The sequence below is a fragment of the Dasypus novemcinctus genome, chromosome 29 (genome assembly GCF_030445035.2).
Source record: "Dasypus novemcinctus isolate mDasNov1 chromosome 29, mDasNov1.1.hap2, whole genome shotgun sequence".
NCBI classification, from domain to species: Eukaryota; Metazoa; Chordata; class Mammalia; order Cingulata; family Dasypodidae; genus Dasypus; species Dasypus novemcinctus.
The window spans coordinates 2827995-2847111 of record NC_080701.1 but is presented as its reverse complement, the minus strand read 5'-3'; the positions used below and the strand labels follow the sequence as shown (position 1 = coordinate 2847111).

General features: G+C 43.6%; 1 protein-coding gene across 4 annotated transcripts in view; it reads right to left on the bottom strand.

The window, feature by feature from the left end:
• Window positions 1-16771, bottom strand: part of ZFP42 (ZFP42 zinc finger protein) — a 30260-nt gene extending 13489 nt beyond the window's left edge. The window contains exons 1-2 of one of the 4 annotated variants that reach the window (XM_071212611.1): window positions 15703-15809; window positions 9314-12865 (exon numbers count right to left, since the gene is read on the bottom strand). In XM_071212611.1, the coding sequence (XP_071068712.1) occupies window positions 11879-12772 (894 nt within the window). In that variant the 5' untranslated portion in view covers window positions 12773-12865; window positions 15703-15809 and the 3' untranslated portion in view covers window positions 9314-11878. Of the gene's footprint in view, window positions 1-9313; window positions 12866-15702; window positions 15819-16518 lie in introns of those variants that run through there. The other 3 variants (XM_058289791.2, XR_011647743.1, XR_011647744.1) reach the window with 3 other exon arrangements.
• Between the last annotated feature and the right edge of the window lie 2346 nt (window positions 16772-19117).

Genomic DNA, 19117 nt, shown 5'->3' with positions numbered 1-19117 from the left:
TATAAGGTCCAAACATAAAAGCTCCTAAAAAAAAAAAAAAAAGCATAGGAAAGCATCTTCAGGACCTTGTATATCCTAGACTTTCCACCAAAGGCACAAGCAACAAAAGAAATAGATGTAAATGGGACTTCATCAAAATTGAAAACTTTTGTGAAAACAAGGACTTCATCATGAAAGTTAAAAACTCAACCTACAGAATGGTAGAGGATATTTGAAAACCATATATCTGACAAGGGAATAATGTCTGAATATATAAAGAAATCTTAGAACTCAACTCTAAAAAGATAAACCACCCAATTAAAAAAAATGGGAAAGAAAGACTTGAACAGACATTTCTCCAACGAAGGTACACAAATGGACAAAATGCACATGAGAAGACGCTCAACATCATTACCCACTTGGGACGTTCAAAGCAAAACTAGGAGACACCGTTTTTTACCCATCCGAATGGCTACTATTAAAAAATGGAAAATATGTGTAGAGGAGGTAGAGAAAGAGGAGCATTTGTTCGTTGTTGGTGGGAATGTGACACGGTGCAGCTGCTGTGGAAGACGGTTTGGCAGCGCCTCAGAAAGTTAACTGCAGAATTACCATGAGCCAACGATTCCACTTCCAGGTATATACCTAAAAGAACTCAAAGCAGGGATTCAAATAGATGTCCGTACAGTGGTGTTTGTAGAAGCGCTGTTCACAATGGGCAAAAGGCACGGGCTGTTCGAGTGTCCATCGACAGATGAATGGATAAACAAATGCGGCATGTGCCCACCGTGGAGTGGCATTCATCGACTGGAAGGCATGAAATTCTGACACACGGGACAACAGGATGAACCTTGAAGGCATCCTGTTGAGCACAATGAGCTAAACACAAACGACGAATATTGTAAAGCTGTTCTTAAATGAAACAACTAGAATATGCAGACACACAGACCTGGAAGTAGATGGCAGGACACCAGGGCAAGGTGTGGGCCCTGGAGGCTACCGAATGGGGAGTCATGAGCAGAGGGGGCGTTGGAAAAGTTTTGGTAAGGGACAGCGGTGCTGGCAGCACAACACTGCGAACGCGATTAACAACCTTCAATTGTATATTCAATGTGGTTGAAAGGGGAAATTTTTGGTTGCATATTTGATACTAGAATAAAAACTTAGGTGGAAGGGTAATGTACAGGAATTCTGCACAGTAAGCTTGATTGTTCTGTAGGCTCACAACTTCTCTAATAAAAAATGTATATTAAAAAATTTAAAAGACAACAACATAGGATAGCACAAAACAGTGAACCATAATGCAACTGATGAACTATGTAGTCAGTAGTATACTTAGAAAAATATAAACTCATTTCATGAATTACAACAGAGATACCACGTCAATTCAAAATGTTAATAGTTGACTGTCGGGGGGGGCGGGTTATGGGACTCTGTATTTTCTGCATGGTTTTTTAATAAGCTGGCAATTTGTTTTTAGGAGGTACCAGGGAATGAACCCAGGAGCTTGCACATGGGAGGCAGGCACTCAACCATGTGAGCTTGAGCTATATCCACTCTGCTACAATTTCTTTTGTAAAGAAAGAAGTCAGTAGAGTGGTTAGCTTTTTTTAAAGATTTATTTTATTTTTACTCCACCACCCCTCACTGTTTGCACTCTCTGCCTGCTTGTCTCCTTTTTAGGAGGGACGGGAAAGCAAACCCGGGGCCTCCCATGTGAGATGTGGGAGATACCTAATTGTTTGCGCCACCTCTGTTCCCAAGTTGTTTGCATTGAAAGAAAGAAAATTGAATGAATGAATGAATGGTCTTACTCTATATTGGGCACATCTGCTACTTCTGGTGGATACATGTCTCAGATTTGACCTTTCTAAAGTTCACTCATTCAACATACAGCGAGTGCCTGCCTAACTACCCTGTGTAAGGAACAGACATCAGTAAAAAATACATACGCTCTCTCTTCATGCAATTCACAGTGTGGTTTAATCCCTTTAAGTAAAATAACAGTTCCATCACCATTTCCGTGTAAGTCTTGACTGTAATTCATTGACTGAATGCTCTGTGACCCATTGTGTTTTTCAGCTATTTCCTTTTATCAGGAAGTCCCCGTATCCAGATAAGAACTTTTCATATTTAAGAACATCCTCCTAGTCTCTAGAGATTAAGGACTTGAAATTTACCGGTTCAAAGATACTTTAATTTGACCAGAAAGTCATCTTTAAATTCTGAGAAAGAAGAACACTTTATTGAGACCACATTTCTTCTGAGATTGTTTGTTAACGAGAACAAGTGATTTGCAAAAATGCGTGCTCCAGAGTTTCTTTAAAGACCATGGGAGGAGCAGTCAGTTCCCGCATTTCTTTTGGAAGGACACTGGAGGGACATCGTTAACTACTCCCCTTTCTTTAAATGTGAGAAACACGTGGCCAGTTAGATCTAGTGCTTCCTCTTCATTGTTCTGTATGAATAATTAACCTTTCTAAGTGCTGACATCAGTAAGGTTTTGATTTCCCCCTTTCTTCCAAGGGAAACATAAAATAAAGTGTGGGACTGAAGCTGCTTTAGAGTTTTCTTTTTAATCATTTTGAAAGATAGTTAATAATAAAATATGAGTGTTAAAATCTGAAATGTTGGTCCTGAAAGCTATTATTTTGTTTATTCTTTCGCGATCACGATTTTATTATTAATGTGGGCTTCTCTAAAGCAGTAATGTTTGTTAGAGCAGTCATTTAGAACAATATGGTCACCAATCTACTTTCATTAGTCACATGGGAGCACTACAAATCAAGTTATATGATCTTTGCAATTGAAGCTTGCTGGATGCCAGCTGTGTTAATTTCTGTTAATTATCATCCTTTTAAATCTCATTCTTTCTTTAAGTAAGATGTGCACTTTAGGACTTTTTGTAGTTGAAATTGTTCTGCTCATCCTCCTACGGGTCTCCTACAAGGTTTTTACCCTTTAAGTTGATTTATCGTGTAACCTTGGAAAGAGGAGAGGCATGAGCCTCTGCTGTTCTAATAAACGGCTTGTCAGCTATTGTACAGCTATGGCTATTTCTTTGACTAGAGAAATTTCTAGATAGCAGGCTTTGGAATCCCTAATTATTTTAAGGATTTGGCTGGACATTCTTAATGATATCTATCTCTTGTGCAAACAATTTCTTGATTGCTAGAGAATCATATTTTGTCTACATATTTTGATTTTTGTCATAGACTTACTTGTATTTGGAGAGTTGAAAGTGTGACAAAATCATTTTATAGTTATCCTATGAAAGGATAGTCTGAAAAAAAATCATAGGTGTGTCTTAAAATTGTAATAAATGTGTAATTTATTATACATTTATTGTAATACAAGTGTAATTCTACCCCAATTATGAGAAAATTTGGAAAAATTAATATGGCAATTTTCCCAACGGATATATTTATTTTTCCTGAACTTTCGCTGGTACAAGCCCCCTGGGTAAAAAAATAACCACACACACAAAATATGACTATCCCAAAACATGTTCCCACTGACAAAAGTGGAATATCACCAATTTTCATCTTTTTATAAATAATGAATCTAGGCATAGAGCAACAGTGGCTGCTCATCCCACAAAAATAGGAAAAGCATACATTATGTGTTTTTGATGAAACAATTATAACATCATCTATAAAGTAGCCTTGGAAAAGGAAAAAGAACACCAACCCAAGCCTTTAAAATTTCAGAAAATTCAGGCACCTGTATGGCAAACAATAACAGGGGTATGCAATAAACAAGTTCACACTGTAGAAAATTCCACAAGACAAAATGCCCAGTTTCTCCAATGAGTAAACTGCATAAAGAAGTGGAGAGGGGTAAAAGGAACCTAAAAGGGTCTTAGAAGACATATTAACCAAGGGCAATGTGTGACCCTTATACAATCTTGTTTAAAGAAAACATTTTAAATGACATTTATGAGAAAATAGGAAATTGAAACATTGATTACTTGATGGTATTAAGGCTATCTGATTAAATAAATTAAATGTGAAAATTGTGTGCTCTGTTTTTTAAAAGAACCCTCTGAGAGACACATACTGAAATACTTATAGATAAAATTACATAATATCTGGGGTTGTCTCAAAAATCAATATGGAGATAAGTGGATAGGGATGCAGCTAGGGCGGGGTTAGTTATGAGTTGGTGATAATTGTTGATGATGGAAAATGAGGTTTATTATATGCTATCTACTTTTGTGTATATACAAAATTCTCCAGTGAAGGGCAAATACAATCAATATTTCTACAGTTAAAGAAATCTCATTCTGAAAGATAAAAGGAATACATAGTATATTCATCCATTGGACAAATTCGAAAGTTGCTGTTATTTTCAACCTGGCTGTTTTTATCCCAATATAACTCCTAAAATAGCTTCCCATAATGTGACTATATGTGAGTTTATTTTATATTATAGGTTTTCATTGTTTTCTATTAACAATTTCATTTAACTAATTGTTAATAGTATTTTAGTGAATGCTTCTCTTATGATTTTTTTCCTGACAAATTTAATTATAAAGAATTTTAATTTTAACTTTAAATACCTATTGAGTAGTTGCAGGGTGCCTAAGAGTTACCTCCTAAGAGTCTCCATGTTGCTCAAATTTGGCTACTCTCTAAGCCAAACTCAGTATATAAATGCATAATCCTCCCCCCAGTATGGGACATGACTCTTGGGGATGAGCCTCCTTGGCACCAAGGAATTACTACCAAGCACCAGTTGGTGATGCAACCAGAAAACGACCTTGAATAAAAGGGGGATATGGTAAAGACAAATGAGTTTACATCGTTCAGAGAACTCAAATTGAGTCGGGAGGTCATCAGAGTGGTAACGCTTATGCACATTTCATCAGGATCTCATAGACAGCCAAAGTAGATACTATCCCAAATAGTGGGGCTCCTGAGGACTATAGAGACACCCAGGTCCTATGGTCATGATAGATGGCTCTGGAGTTTGGTACCTTGCCAGTGGGCCCTACTTTGGAGTTTGTGCTCCTGACTGTGACAGAGTTGGACTCAGATGTGACTTCCCTACACATGCCTATTCTGTCCCTTTTATCGGACCTATAGTTAGTGCTAGAGTTGGAAGTTATATGTCCAAGAGATTTGAATCTCTGGGCTATCCATCTGCCAGCTGGGTCCTGAACCTTAGCAGAGATGCAACAATTACTCTTCACTTCATTGGACTCACTAAGGACAACTAACAAGGAGGCAAGGATGGACAACCAACCATCACACCAAGGAACTGAGAGAGTCTGCAACTGCAAGCAAGAGAGTTCCATCTATCAGCCATATGGGATTGAAGTCCTTCTCAATTAGAGGTGGAGTGGGCATCACCATCCCAGAGTCCTTAGGATTGGGCCATAAAATATGGACTAGAGTGGACTTGCCATTATTCTACTATAGACTTAGCATGATTTTAGTAATGGAAGAAATTATATCATTGATGTGGAGGCAGTGGCTACTGGAGTTTCTGAAGGCAGGACGAGGAAAAAAAGGTGTAATGTGGGGGCATTTTCAGGACTTGAAATTGTCCTGAATGACTTTGCAAAGACAGATACAAGACATTATATATCCTGCCATAACCTAAAGAATGGACTGGGAAAGAGTGTAAACTATGTTGTAAACTATCATCCATGTTGTGTGGCAATGTGTGCAAGGAGTACCGTGACACGCAGGGGTGTCCCCCATGTAGGGGAGCCCCACGTGCAAGGGGTGCGCCCCATAAGGAGAGCCACCCCGTGCGCAAAAAAAAGTGCAGCCTGTCCAGGAGTGGCGCTGCACAAACACGGAGAAGCTGACACAGTAAGATGACACAACAAAAAGAAACAGATTCCCGGTGCCGCTGACAACAACAGAAGCGGGCAAAGAAGAACACACAGCGAATGGACACAGAGAACAGACAACTGGGGGGCGGGGAGGGGAGGGAAATAAATAAAATTAAAAATTAAAAAAGAACCCCTGCTTCAGTCTAAGGCTCCAGCCACCCTCAGTCTCTGGGAAGTGTCCACCATAGTTTATTTCCCGCTTACTCAGTGCTGTTTCGTGCTCCTGGCCTTTCTCCCACTGTTTCCTGGCTGGATTTCCACAGGCTCCTCTATGTCCCCACAGACTTCTGTAAATGTGAATGTATTTCTTTTTCTGAACCAAAGCTAAAGTAACCACCTGTATTCCTCCTACTGCCCAGGCCATAGTTTTATCATTAGTGTCCCCTAAAGCCATTTTTAATAGTAGCGATAGTAACATAATGGTGATAACCAAGAGATGACGTAGTAGCTCTCTTGCTTTTTACTCTGTTACTCTAATAATCTGTTTTAACCTGTCAACACGATTCAGTTGCAAGTCCTCAAGCACCTAGCAGCAGCCTGGCACTTTATAGGTGTTCAGTGGGTGTTTGCTGAGTTGAAATGAAGTAGCTCTCCACCCTCAGGGGCTAGAACTTGCCTCTCCGTTATCGGTTATCACTGTGGGCGTTGCAGCCAGTGCCCGGGCTTAACTCCTGCCTCCACACCTGCCCAAGGTGAGCTGAGCAAGGTACAGAGCTGCTTCTCCTCAGTGAAAGGGCTTCACGGCAGTTACTCTGTCTCCTAAGAACACTGTGTACATTAATTTTATTAACACAAGCAGAGGGTTTCGAACACTGCCAAGCACAGAGTAAGCACTCTGTTGTTAATAATCTCTTTTGTATATAAAAGGAGTGTTTTTTAGCAATAGAATTCAATATGACCCTACAATTGGCTTGTGCTTTTAGTAACAGAAAACGTCTGTGGAGCAGAGATGAGGTGAACTGGGCTGGAGCTGGATTTCCCCTCAGTCTGTCTGATTCCAGAGCGTCTGTTCTTAAACCCTGTTATATGCTGCATGATCTACTCGGTGTTCGGTGCATTGTTACTTTTGATGAAAGAAACTGTAAAATACTTATTAACACTACGCATTTGCATCAGTCATTTTAAAAATAGCTTTAATGAGATATAATTCACATACCACAAAATTCCTTTTTAAAGTATGCAATTCGTTTTTTTTTAGTACATTCAGAGTTGCACAACCATTACCATTCTCTAATTTTAGAATATTTATTTTCATCACCCCAAAAAGAAACCCCATACATCGTCATCCTTGGCAAACCCTTTACGTTTCACATAAATGGAATCTCACCACGGGCCTGGCTTCTTTCACCGGCAGGCTCTGAACGGTTTCCCTGCTGTAGTCTGAGGCAGGGCTTCATTCCTTGCCACGGATGAACAGGACTCAGTGAATGGATCTACATTTTGTTAATCCATTCAGGGCTGTTTCCACCTTTTTGACTATTCTGAATCATGCTGCTAAGACACATTTGTGCACAGGGTCTAGCGTGGATTTTGGACTAACTTGGGAATGTATACAGGAGTGCAATCTGAGTCATGTGTATCTCTGTTTAACATTTTGAGGAACTGCTGCTCTTTCCCAAAGTGGCTACACCAGTTCACATTCCCACCAGCAACCAGAAGGGGTCCAGTTTCTCCACCTCGCCAGCACTTGTCTTTTTTTATTATAACTACCCTAGTGGATGTGAAGCAGTAGCTCATTGTCGTTTTGATTTGCATTTCCCAAATGGCTAATGATGATGAGCATCCTTGTATGTGCTTACTAGCCATTATATAACCTTTCTGGAGAAATGTCTATTCAAGACTTTTGCCCACTTTTTAATTGGGTTGACTTTTAATTGTGTGCTAGTGACTTTAAATTTAGTGTCTCAATTGTGTACTTTACTGCTGCTTAGAAATACTTTAATCTAGCATTTATTCTAACATCCATTTATCACCTATTGTTTCCTGTGTGCTGGAAATATAAAGTCTAATAATTCATATCTCAGCTCTGGATTATTGCAGTAAGTAATGTCCTCTTTTCCTTGTCTCCACTGGCTTCTAATTGCACCCTAAGTGATTTTTTAAAAGTGAATTTGATCATGGCACTTGCTTACCCTTCACTACTTCCTTTATTGACCACAAGATAGTTCTAATTCTTTAAGATAAAAATCTTCAAAAGGTGTCCCTCACCAGACTCTGCCCCCACCTTCAATAATTCAGGGGTCTTTTAGTTAAATACTCAGACAATTTAATCTCTCCAACGGAATTCTGTAAGGGAAAATCCCAAAGGAATGTATGTGTAAATTTCTAACATTTTAGGGTTGATTTTACCGTTACGGTGAAAGTGAAATTTGAAGTCACGTTACTTGTGGATATAATGAGTGGACAAACTGATGTTAGTAATTGGGTAGATAAGATTCCTCAGTCAGAAACCTGAACCAAGTTTTAGGCAAAAATGGAAGGAATCCTGGTTTTTTTCCCATACGAATTCAGCACCACAGCAGCTGGCAAGTACGCTGGCTGCCTTAGGGAAGACGGCATGTGAGCATACATACTGAGCAGAACTTCAACATTTTTATTTAAAGACCATGATAATCAAGTGTCCAAAGCTTTACTTCTTTGATTCATACATGTGTATTTGATGGCCAACACTGAGTTGGAGGAAGCATGTACTTTATTTTTTATGAGGCATAGCTGAGATGTTAGCAGTAGAATAGTTTATCAATGCCCCGAGTATCATTCTAGCCTTTGATTTACTAAGGTCACAAAAATCACGCTGGTTTTATGGATATAACTTTATGCACATGGTAAAGCTCAGCTCGTCAGAGGTGTTTTCAACTCTGGTCTAGGACATCTAAGAAATTCAACTCTGGGTTCATGGAGGGAAGCAAAGACCTAATAAAAACCACATGTTAACCGTTAATGTTCATTTACAAAATCCTGCTTAAACTCTTGTACTCTCAAAGCTAATTTCATCCAATTGCCTTTTAATTATAGTCTCTTGCTCAGAGTTCCAAATATAATGGCTTTTTAATATAACTTGCACGGTTCTGTATCCAGTGTAGGATGTAATCTTGCAATTTATTCAGAGCCAGCGCATTAGGTAATTAAAATACAAGCACACATGGATTTCTGCACATACATATACCCACCAGGAAAGCGATATTAAGAATCTGACAACTCTGCTTTTGGACAGAATGCTGTAAATCCTCTGTCCAGCAACATGACTGTAGCTATGATGAAAAATCAAGTATCACTTTTTGGAAGATTTGTGCCCATATCAGAATAAAGGAAAAGGTTTAAAGTAGGTTTAAAGTAGGAATGTAAGTAGGATTGTTTTTAACTATCCAATCAGTCTTTGGTAGATAGGTGATAATTCTCAACACAGTTTAGTTCATTATCTAAGATATTGAGATATACAGACCCTCAAACTTGTCCTCTTCAGAGGAGGCGGAAGACAATAAAAGGGAATGAGATTTAAGACTGTTTTTATTAATAACAGTGACCAAACAAAATGCAACAATTTAAATTTTAAGAGTGGTGATTACGACTGGAGAGTAATAAGTGTCACTCCTGTTTTTTCTTTCAATGTCTATGAATTCCTTTAATGACAACTCTTATTTCAGAGTAACCAAGAAATTTTATATGTAAGTTTAAAAAAAATTTTTTTTAAGTTATTTTGGAACTCTATAAATTAGGTTTTGATAGCTTTTTTTCAGCCCAGCATCTTAACATGTAATACAAGGAAGTTATGGCTCTCTGGCCTTGAGATTTTCAGTTCCGTCTCTTTCGTATAAAAACATTTCTCTAGTATTACTTTCAGATTTTAATGTTTGGTCTTAAAAAGGGTTTGTAAAATACAAGTATCTGGAAAAGTGATTTCTCTGGATATGTGTTCAGATATTTTAACTGTATTCACTTTTAAGAAAAGTACAAAAAGCATATTCTGATTTCTGATACAAAACAAAGGTTTCAAGCCATATCCTCACTAGCTAGCTTCCTTCCCACTTTTTCCCCCCATTATATCCACACACCTTCTTCCTCCAACATTCTTAGCATTTTAGGGCTCCTCACTGGGGAAAAAAGGTTAGTCAAGGAGCATCTTTTTCATAAATCAGAATTTATGCTTTGGAATCCAGATACATAAGCACTCAGGTTGAGGTTTCTCATAGATTTAAGCTTTGGAATTATAAAACCTGAGCTTTTGGCCTTAATTCTGAGTTTTCTGGAAGCCTCAAGTTCCGTCCCTAAGACTTTGTCTAGTCTCAGCTAATCCCTATTTGATCTTCAGGGGTGCTATAGCCTAATTTAACTTCGAAGGAGGAATCCAGAAGACCATATCAAACACACTGCTGCCAAAAACTGGACAAACATACTCTCCATTATCCTGAGCAAATACCAAGTTCCCATCATAACCTCCACACTCAAGTATTGGATTTAGACTAGTGTATACTCACAAATGGATTATTTACCTACTGTTCCTTTAAACCAGACTCAGGACACACAGTCCTTTAAAAATGATGATCTAAAAGCTCTACCAAATACATTATAAAGTCAGTCTACATTTCCAGAAGAGCTACAGTTATAATTAGCTCTCATTGAAGTCAAATTACAAGGCTTTTAATTTTAACCCTTGATTTAAAGACTTTGTTTTTACATTTTGGTATTTCCAGAATCAATATCTAAAAAATTATGTATATTTTTCCTCTGGAAAAGCTGTTAAATATATGATGCCTATTACCTCCAGTGCTGTCTTAACCCCCGCCCCCCCCCCCCCCACCAAATGCAGAATTCTAACCATTTCTGATTATTTGCTTCAGGGAGGGTATGTATCCCAAGTTTGATAGTGGCATATTTCCTGTCCATTATAAGGAGATTCCAACCATCATAAAATTAATTCCTATTATTAGGGCTTAGGGATTTTATTCCTATCAGCCATCTCTTGAAAATTATCCCCCCACCCCCCCAATCCAGGTTATCTAATCATTTCGAATTTACTTCCACGGCATAAAAACACACCAGATTCTGTCCCATCTATTAAAAAAATTAAGAGAACTTTCTCTTATTCTATGGCTTCCCACTAGCTGTGGTCCTCTTCCCTTCCCTTTACAGGCAAGCTCCTTAGGATATCTGCACATTTCCCATGGAATAGAGGTATACCATAATTTATATAACTTGTTTTCACTTAATGGACACTTCAGACACAAGCTTGAATGTGCTTCAGTTAGCATCCTCGAACAGCTTTATTAGTTCAAATATTTCCGGAAATTCTAGAAATGAAACGGAGTCTGAAGAATGCATATTTGCAAACTGCCCTTCAAGATGGCTGGCAGTTTATACCTAAGTGATCATGTACAAGGGTACTCTTTCCCCTACATTCTCACTGATATTGAACTATCTTTGCAACTTCTTGCTAATCTCATGGCAAGTAAATGGAATCTTTTAAAGGCACACTTCTTTAATTATCTTTATAAATTTCTAAAATAGATTCAAACAGATTAACACTACCAAATAATCATTCCCATCTAATTATTTGATTTCAATATAGCTTTGGTACAATTAACGAGATAAAAAATACGTTTTGAAATGTGTAACTACTCATTTATTGGCAATCTAACTTCAATACCTAGGATCATTACATGTAACATTATATTTCTAAAAGCCACAAGCCAAACAATTAGAAACTACAAAAATTACAAATTACAAGTCACTTTCATATTTTCAGTAGCTGAAAATAAAATGCAATTCCCAGGAGTGTACATTAGGTATTATTCTTTTAAGTAAATTTATCACTGACCTTCCTGTTGGAAGGACACTTAGATTACAACACTCTTCTTAAAATGGTATCAACAAGGTATAAGAACATTTTGGTACCATTAAAAAAAAAACAACACCAAACAACAGAGCCCTATGGGGTTACAATATCGATTTTAAAATCTTTTCCCAGAAAACGATAACCAAAGAGGCGCATTCACCCCCAAACGCTTTTCTGCTAAGACGCTTATCCTGCTGGAGGATGACATTCCACCTCCTCTTTCAGCTACTCGCCATGGCCCTGGAATGCGTCAGTATGTGCGATTTCAGGTTATTTGACTGGACAAACCTCCGGATGCACCCTTCGAAGGGGCAGACGAACAGCTTCTCCCCGGTGTGGATCCGCACGTGCGTGCGCAGGTTGAAGTCCAGGGAGAAGCGTTTTCCACACCCCTCGTACGTGCACTGGAAGGGCCGCTCCCCGGTGTGCACCAGGAAATGCCTCCTGAGCTTGGAGCCCTCGCGGAAGGCGCGCCCGCACTCGGCGCACACCTGGTCCCGGGGGCCGTGGACCAGGCAGTGCTTCCTCAGGGCGGCTCTGTCCCTCAGCTTCTTGGGGCAGCCGCTGTGAGGACAGAGGAGGATTTCGGGCGCAGCGTCCTCAGCTTGCCTTGGCTTCTTTCTGGCAAATTCCGCCAGCTGCTTGGGATCCGACAAGTCAATTCCGGGGATCCCTCCGGGAGGCAGCTTCTTGCCCGTCATGTACTCCGAGTACTCGAGAGAAGCCTCTGCGGCCATCTGCTGGGGCGCCTCTGGCTTCACCTTCTTTTCCACGTATTTCAGGGAACACTGAAGCGAGTCGTCCTCACAATCCTGTCCAGAACACTCTTGGCCAGGCGCCTTCTGGCATTCCAGGGACTCCAGAAGAAACGGGTTCCCCTCCACCCCCGGCTGGTAGAATTCACCTCTGATGATGCACTCCAAGTAACAGTCAGGGAAGGCGTCCTCGCCCCCCACCAGCAGGGCCTCGGGGGGCACCTGTCCTCCACTGCCGGTCCTGTCGGGGGGCTGCACCTCCGCCCGCGGGGCCGGGCCTGGCCCGGGCTGGCCGAGGCCCTGTCCCCACTCAGCTGGCCAGCGGCCGGCCTTTGCCTGCCTCTTCAGCTGCTGGCTCATGCCGACCTGCCTGTCCCCTCGAAGGTGGGCACCGGGACGGCCAGTCACTGCCAGGGAAGTCGTCGTCAGCGAGCACCTGCTTTTCAAAGCGACCTTCGGTGAAAACAGACCCCAGTATTAGAGAGTGTCAGAAAATGACGTCAAAATGGCCTGAGCCTCTCTTCAACAATGAAAGGGTTACACTTCACTCAAGAAATTAAACCAATCATTCAAACATCTCTGCCTCCATGGTGCACACACTCGAATGAGCGACAGATTATATATATAATATATGTAACTGCTGTAAGGCGAGGAAGTGCCGGAGTAGGGGCTGGCGGAAGTAGGTGTTTGCAATTTTAAGTAGGGAGCTCAGGCAAACCTGGCAGTTGGTTAAAAACTTGGAGGTAAGGGAGTGAATTATGCCTGTTTTCATAAGGAACACTGTTGTGACATTCAAATTAAACAGTGCAAGTCAAATGCTTAGCACAGGTCATGGCACACGGCAAACGCTCAACACTTTGTGAGCTAGTGTAATTTTATTACCTTTTAATTCACTTTACAAACACACCTCGAATCCTTGCTACGCGCCAGCTACTGTTCTAGATCAGGGGTGAAAAATGGACCAGATAATAAATCTAAATGCAACACTTTATGTTATAACATGAAGACAATATTGTTCCTTTTCTAAGTCTTTTGATTAATGTTAAAATTGTGTGCCAGACAAATGAGCCATTGTTTTCATTGTCCTGATGTCCTGCTTGGATTTTTGAAAAGGTAAGAGTAGGGACAAGTTAAATGACATTTAGAAAATAAAAATTACATAAGCTTTAAAAATGTTAGGAAATGCCTTTTAGAAAGGGCAAGCATGAAAATACTGGAGTAAAAACTAACAGCTGGAAGATATTTTTAAATAGCCACATTTAAAATTAACACTTGAACAGAATCACGTTATTTAGAATTGGCAAAAATAGATAAATAAGCACGTAAAAAAGAAACATGTTTTTCACCTACCTAGGGAACAGTTTAAAAATCTATGATATACAAACTATGCTAGAGCATTGTCAAAATATTACTACTATATTCCTTATCTTACATTTGGTGTATTTTCCCCCAACCCATACTATTTTTTTAAAATGTATTTTTGTTACAGATATTGTAAATTTGCAAAACAATCATACAGATGTGTAGATTTCCCATACAGCCCCACACCCTGGAGAAACATTTGTTACAGATTATAAGATAGTATCATCAGACTGTTACCACCAATCATGGTCCACAGCATACATTTGGCACACCTTTTCCATACACGTTTCACACCAAAAGGCTGGTGTAGGGGTGATGCATGAGACCCCTATGTGATGTTATGTATGCTTATTTTATAAGTTCACAATCTTTACTATACACTTATCGTTTCTGTATGAATGATATACTTCAATAAAAAATAAAAATAAAAAGGGGGATGTACATTAAAAAAACAAAATCAAAACCTATGATCCACATTTGAATTTTTTAAAAAGTTAAGCAGCACAAGTGTTATTCATTCTATCCTTTTACAAGGCAAAAATAGGGAAACTCTATCCAGGAATATTTGCCTAACAAAATCTTCCTCTTGTAACTAAAAATAACTTTTGGACACTTTTAACAAATACAGATAGCATCTCTGGAGCAGAATTCCTAGCAATTGGTACAATGATGTCTGAATAAGATCCAAGTTAGCCCTCCCTCCAATATGAGTCCATTTAAAATGGCTGCAATTTGATTTGTTTCCTGCTCTTCCCTCTTCCTATCTCCAGGGCGCATAACAAACTCTGGGCCCCACTGAAGCACCTGAACGGTTCCTGGTGTGGGCACACCAGCGCCCCTCTCTCCCCTTCCCCTGAACCAGGGCAAGCTCTGGAGGATCCCGCTGCTGGGGGCCCCGTCCCAGGCAGGCCCCCAGCCCCTCCCAGCCCCCAGCCCCTCCTAGCTTACCTGCTGCCCTGGGCGCTCCCGTCTAAAGCCCTGAGGGGAGAAGGCACCAGCCGCAGGGGACCCAGCTCCACCTTCCCACCTGGGGGCCCAGCCCACGCTCCCCAGGGACACGGGCCTGATGGAAAGACACACCACACGGAGGCCCTAACCCCACCGTTCATGACCGGACACCGCCCCTGGACACGGGCAGCCCACTCCGTGGGTGGAAACGCCTACACCGGCCCGAGCTACCAGCAAGGGGACGGGGTGGGGGAGCAGAGCCTGGCGAAAACCAGGCCCAGGGCAGGGCCGGCCTCACACTCCTGGGCGCGGGTCCCAGGGGGCCTCCCTCACCCCACAGGGTGCTGGGTGCTGACCCGCCACGTTGCCAGAGGCGCCAAGTCCCCCTGAGGCCACCGCTAGGGAGTGCGGGTGGGGGCGGGCGGACAAAGGGGAGCCAGGAGGAGCACGGTGGGCCCCGACTGGGGAGCCGGCCCGGAAAGGGCGGGAAGGCGGCCCCTCCAGGGAGGAGGTGCGGGAAGGCCGCGGGGCCCTGCTGGGGCCTGGGGACGGCGCGCAGCGGCCTGGGTGGGGGTCCGGGGAGGGCACGTGGGAGCCCGGGTGGGGACCTGGGGAGAGCACGCGGAGGCCTGGGTGGGGGCCCTGCTGGGGCCCTAGGGACGGCACGCGGGGGCCGGGGAGGGGGCCTGGGGAGGGTACACGGGGGCTTGGGTGGGGGTCCGGGGAAGGCAGAGGGGGCCTAGGCAGGGACCGTGCGGGCTCTCCTGGGGCCCTAGAGACGGTACGCGCGGGCCTGGGTGGGGGCCTGGGAAGGGACCACGGGGGACCGGTTGGGGTCCGGGGAGGGCACGCGGGGGCCCGGGTGGGGTCTGGGAGGGGCGCTCGGTCGGGAGCCATTTTGCGCTGGGCCACCCGGGGCCCCTCGCGTGGGGGCCGCAGGGCGCGGGGAGGGAGCCCGCCCCAGCCCCAGCCCGACTCACCGCCCGCGTCGCGCCGCCGAGCTCGACTCCACGCGGAGAGGCCGGGCGGGGGCGGAGGCGCGGCCCGCGGGGACCCCCTCCCGATGGCCACACCCAGGCCGGGGCCACCTACGCCCGCGCGCGGCCCCGAGAGGCCTGGGGAGCCCTAGCCGGCCTTACGGAACTCCTGGGGGCGGGGCTGGGGGCGGGGCGCGGGGCGCGCTCACCTCCCACCTGGGCGCGCAGGTGCGGCCCTCCCGCCACGTGGGCGGACGAGCCGCGACCCCGAGAGCGCTCAGCGGCGCCCGCGCACCCCGGGGGCGCCGGGCAGCCGGTTCAAACGCCAAAAATGAGAAAACCGGGCTCACGCCCTGGACCCGAGTTCACCGGCCCCGCCCCGCGCCCGCCGCGCCCCGGCGCTCCTCCCCGCCCCGGCCGCGGCGAATTCCGACCCCTGCTCTTCCTTTTCGGCTTTTAACGTCGGTGGTCAAGCTCGGGAGGTAACACAGCTCACCACTGGCCACGGTCTAGCGACGTTTAATAGTTTAAGTACGAACATACCGTTAAAACAAAAACCAAATCAATGTTTAAAAGCCTCTTAAACCTTAGCGGGAAGCGTGCTTGCAATGCCCAATGCCTCCGGGAGCAGTTCTCCACTCTTGTGTTTGCTGTTTTAGCCTTAACTTAAATTCCAAGAATGTAAAGTAAAAGGTACCTGCCGACGGAGGAAGCAGCTGAGCTAGTTTATAAAAAGGTATGATCCCCGATCTCCCCCAGGAGGCTCCCCAGGGGCCGGCGCTGGCGGCTGGAGTTAGCCCGCGGGGCCCGGCTCCTTACCTTGGAACACCCGAGCGGGCGCGCTCCTGGAGGCCGGGACTGCTGCGCGCGTTTCCCCTGGTCTAACTGGTGTCTTCCCGTGGTTTCTCGAGAAACTGCCCAGTCAGGTTCTCAGGTCAGGTTTGCACCCACCTTTCTTAAAATTTGGGGGTTTTAGGAACATTAATGTTCAAGCTTTCATCTAGAAAGGTGACGTAAAGGACTTGGGCGAGCGGAGCCCTGCGTACAGCCCCTGCCCCGGCCTGGAAGGCGAGGCGAGGCGAGGCCAGCCCAGGGCGGGGGGCGGAAGAGCCTCCCTCGCCCCTCAGCCCGCCCCCGCGCTCGGCCCCTCCCCGGAGACGCTCCTGCGCCCCGCGGGGCTGGTTTACCGCCCCTCCTCCCCGGGGCGTCTGGCTGAACACCTGGGTTCCGCTCGGAACTGGGGCTGTCTGCAAGCTGGAGAAGTCGAAAACCGCCCAAGTCAAAACTGGCATTTCACTCTCTACTTCCACTGTACATTATTTTTGCTCCTATTTTGATTTAGCCTTCTATGGAAATCGAAATGAATTAATTCATCAATTGTGCGAACTCACCAGCCCACGGGAGGTTTATTTCTCCGAGTGATCTGGAGAGCCGCAGTTAAACGGAAACGAGTGGGCTTTTGAAGGTACCCCAACGAGGGTAGTGCTTAGTAAAACCTGGAAGGTCTTGGGTCGCTGGAATTTTAGTCGTAGCCAGTGTTCTGCATAATAACATTATGGCCATTTTTTGGAAGATCACATTTTGATCTTTTATTTCTGTGTTACAAATCCATATCTTCCTTAAAATGCTTAGATAGTGAGAAGTATAAATATAGGTTAACTCACCTCGCTTATCTGAGCTCCTCCCACAGAGCTAGGCCGGGGACGTGGTAGTAAATGAAGCCGTAAGCAGCGCAGGCCACCGAGCACACCCGCAGGGCCCAGGCCTCGGGATAAACCTAAAGAGCCTCAAAAAAACATCAGAAGCCGAGATAAAAAGTACTTTAAATGCAATATTTTAAAAATGCAAAAAGCCCTTTATGAACAAAATATCAAAATTAGAGACAGCATCAGAACCTACTGATCAAATAAGCTTCCTCCTAAAACTCAGCAGACGGCTGTTGTTCTTAGCAGAGTGAGGCTCAGCCGATTCCAGGAGCTGTGGGAAGGTTTCCGTGGAGCTGCTCCACCTGGAGAAGGCACAGGAAGTCACCCAGGTGGGAGGATTTGCCGGGGAAGACTCGGGCCATGACGAGAAGTCAGAGCTTCAGCCGTAGCCCGAGGTGTTAGAGGCTGGCAAACATGCCCCACCCACCGACTACTCATCTTAATCTTGCTCGCCCTGTTTCATTAGGGAGTTTGAGTTTATCTCCAGTTGATTAGCTAATATTAATCGAAAGCTTTTCAGGCATTGTTTCATTTTATCTTGAAATCAACTTCATAATTATTGTTGCTGTGATTATTATCATTTTAGTCTCTTGTTGAAAATGATAACCCTGAGGCACACAGAAAGTTTACACATCAAGAAGTGATTAAACTAAGAACCCGAGTGTGTTTAATTCTGTGAGATGTGTGATTATGGTGTAACATAGCATTTCACATTATGTCTTGGTGGTTTACAAGCTCCGTCGTTATTTTTCATAGTAAATTTCTTGCATTTTATATTGCTGTAATTTATAATGCCTTTTTACATACTTATTTGGTCTTGATGGCAACCTTAGGAGTTGGCCATTTTATGGATGAGGAAATCGAAAGTCGGTAATTAGAGGCCACACGGCTCTTAGTTTTTGTGGCAGAGTTTGGCTACCTGGACACAAAGTATAAAGTAAAATTTTCTGGGTTCGGCCAATGTTTAAAAGAGGCTTTTAAATGCGTTTTTAGAGTTTCCATGAGAGAAAGCTAGACAGGAGTACGTTTCTACTTGAAATTAGATCTTAGTAGAGTATGATTTTTTTTTTTTTTTTTTAGAAACTGGGGCACAGGAATTGAATCCTGGACATCGCATGTGGGAAGCCAGTGCTCAACCACTGAGCCACATCAGCTTCCCTAAATAGGTTTTTCATTTGTTTTGCTTGTTGTTGGGTTTTTTTTTTTTTGGAGGCACTGGCAACTGAACCCAGGACCTCCCGTGTGGGAGGCAGGAGCTCAACAGAGCCACCTCCACTCCTGGGATGTGATTTTTAATAGGCATTTAAAAAAAAAATCTTAATGGGAGCTGTTTGGTACTTAACCCTGGGAAGAATGAGACTTGTCATCACACTGTTGTATATTTTCAACAGTTTCTGTTTTAAGAAATGTTTTTATTTATTTATTCTACCCCCTCATTGTTTTCATGCTTGCTGTCTGTTCTCTGTGTCCATTTGTTGTATGCTGTGTCTGCTCATCTTCTCTTTAGGAGAACCAGGAATGAAACACAGGACCTCTGTGGTAGGCAGGAGCTCAATCGCTTAAGCCACATCTGCTTCTCTCTCTGTTCCTTAGATGAAAGCTAGAACCACATATTTGCTGTTCTGCTGCTTTTTCTCAGTGAGAATTCTGCAGTGGACCTAACTACGCGCAAGGACTAAAGGCTACTGCTCCTTGGACTTTGACATGATTCA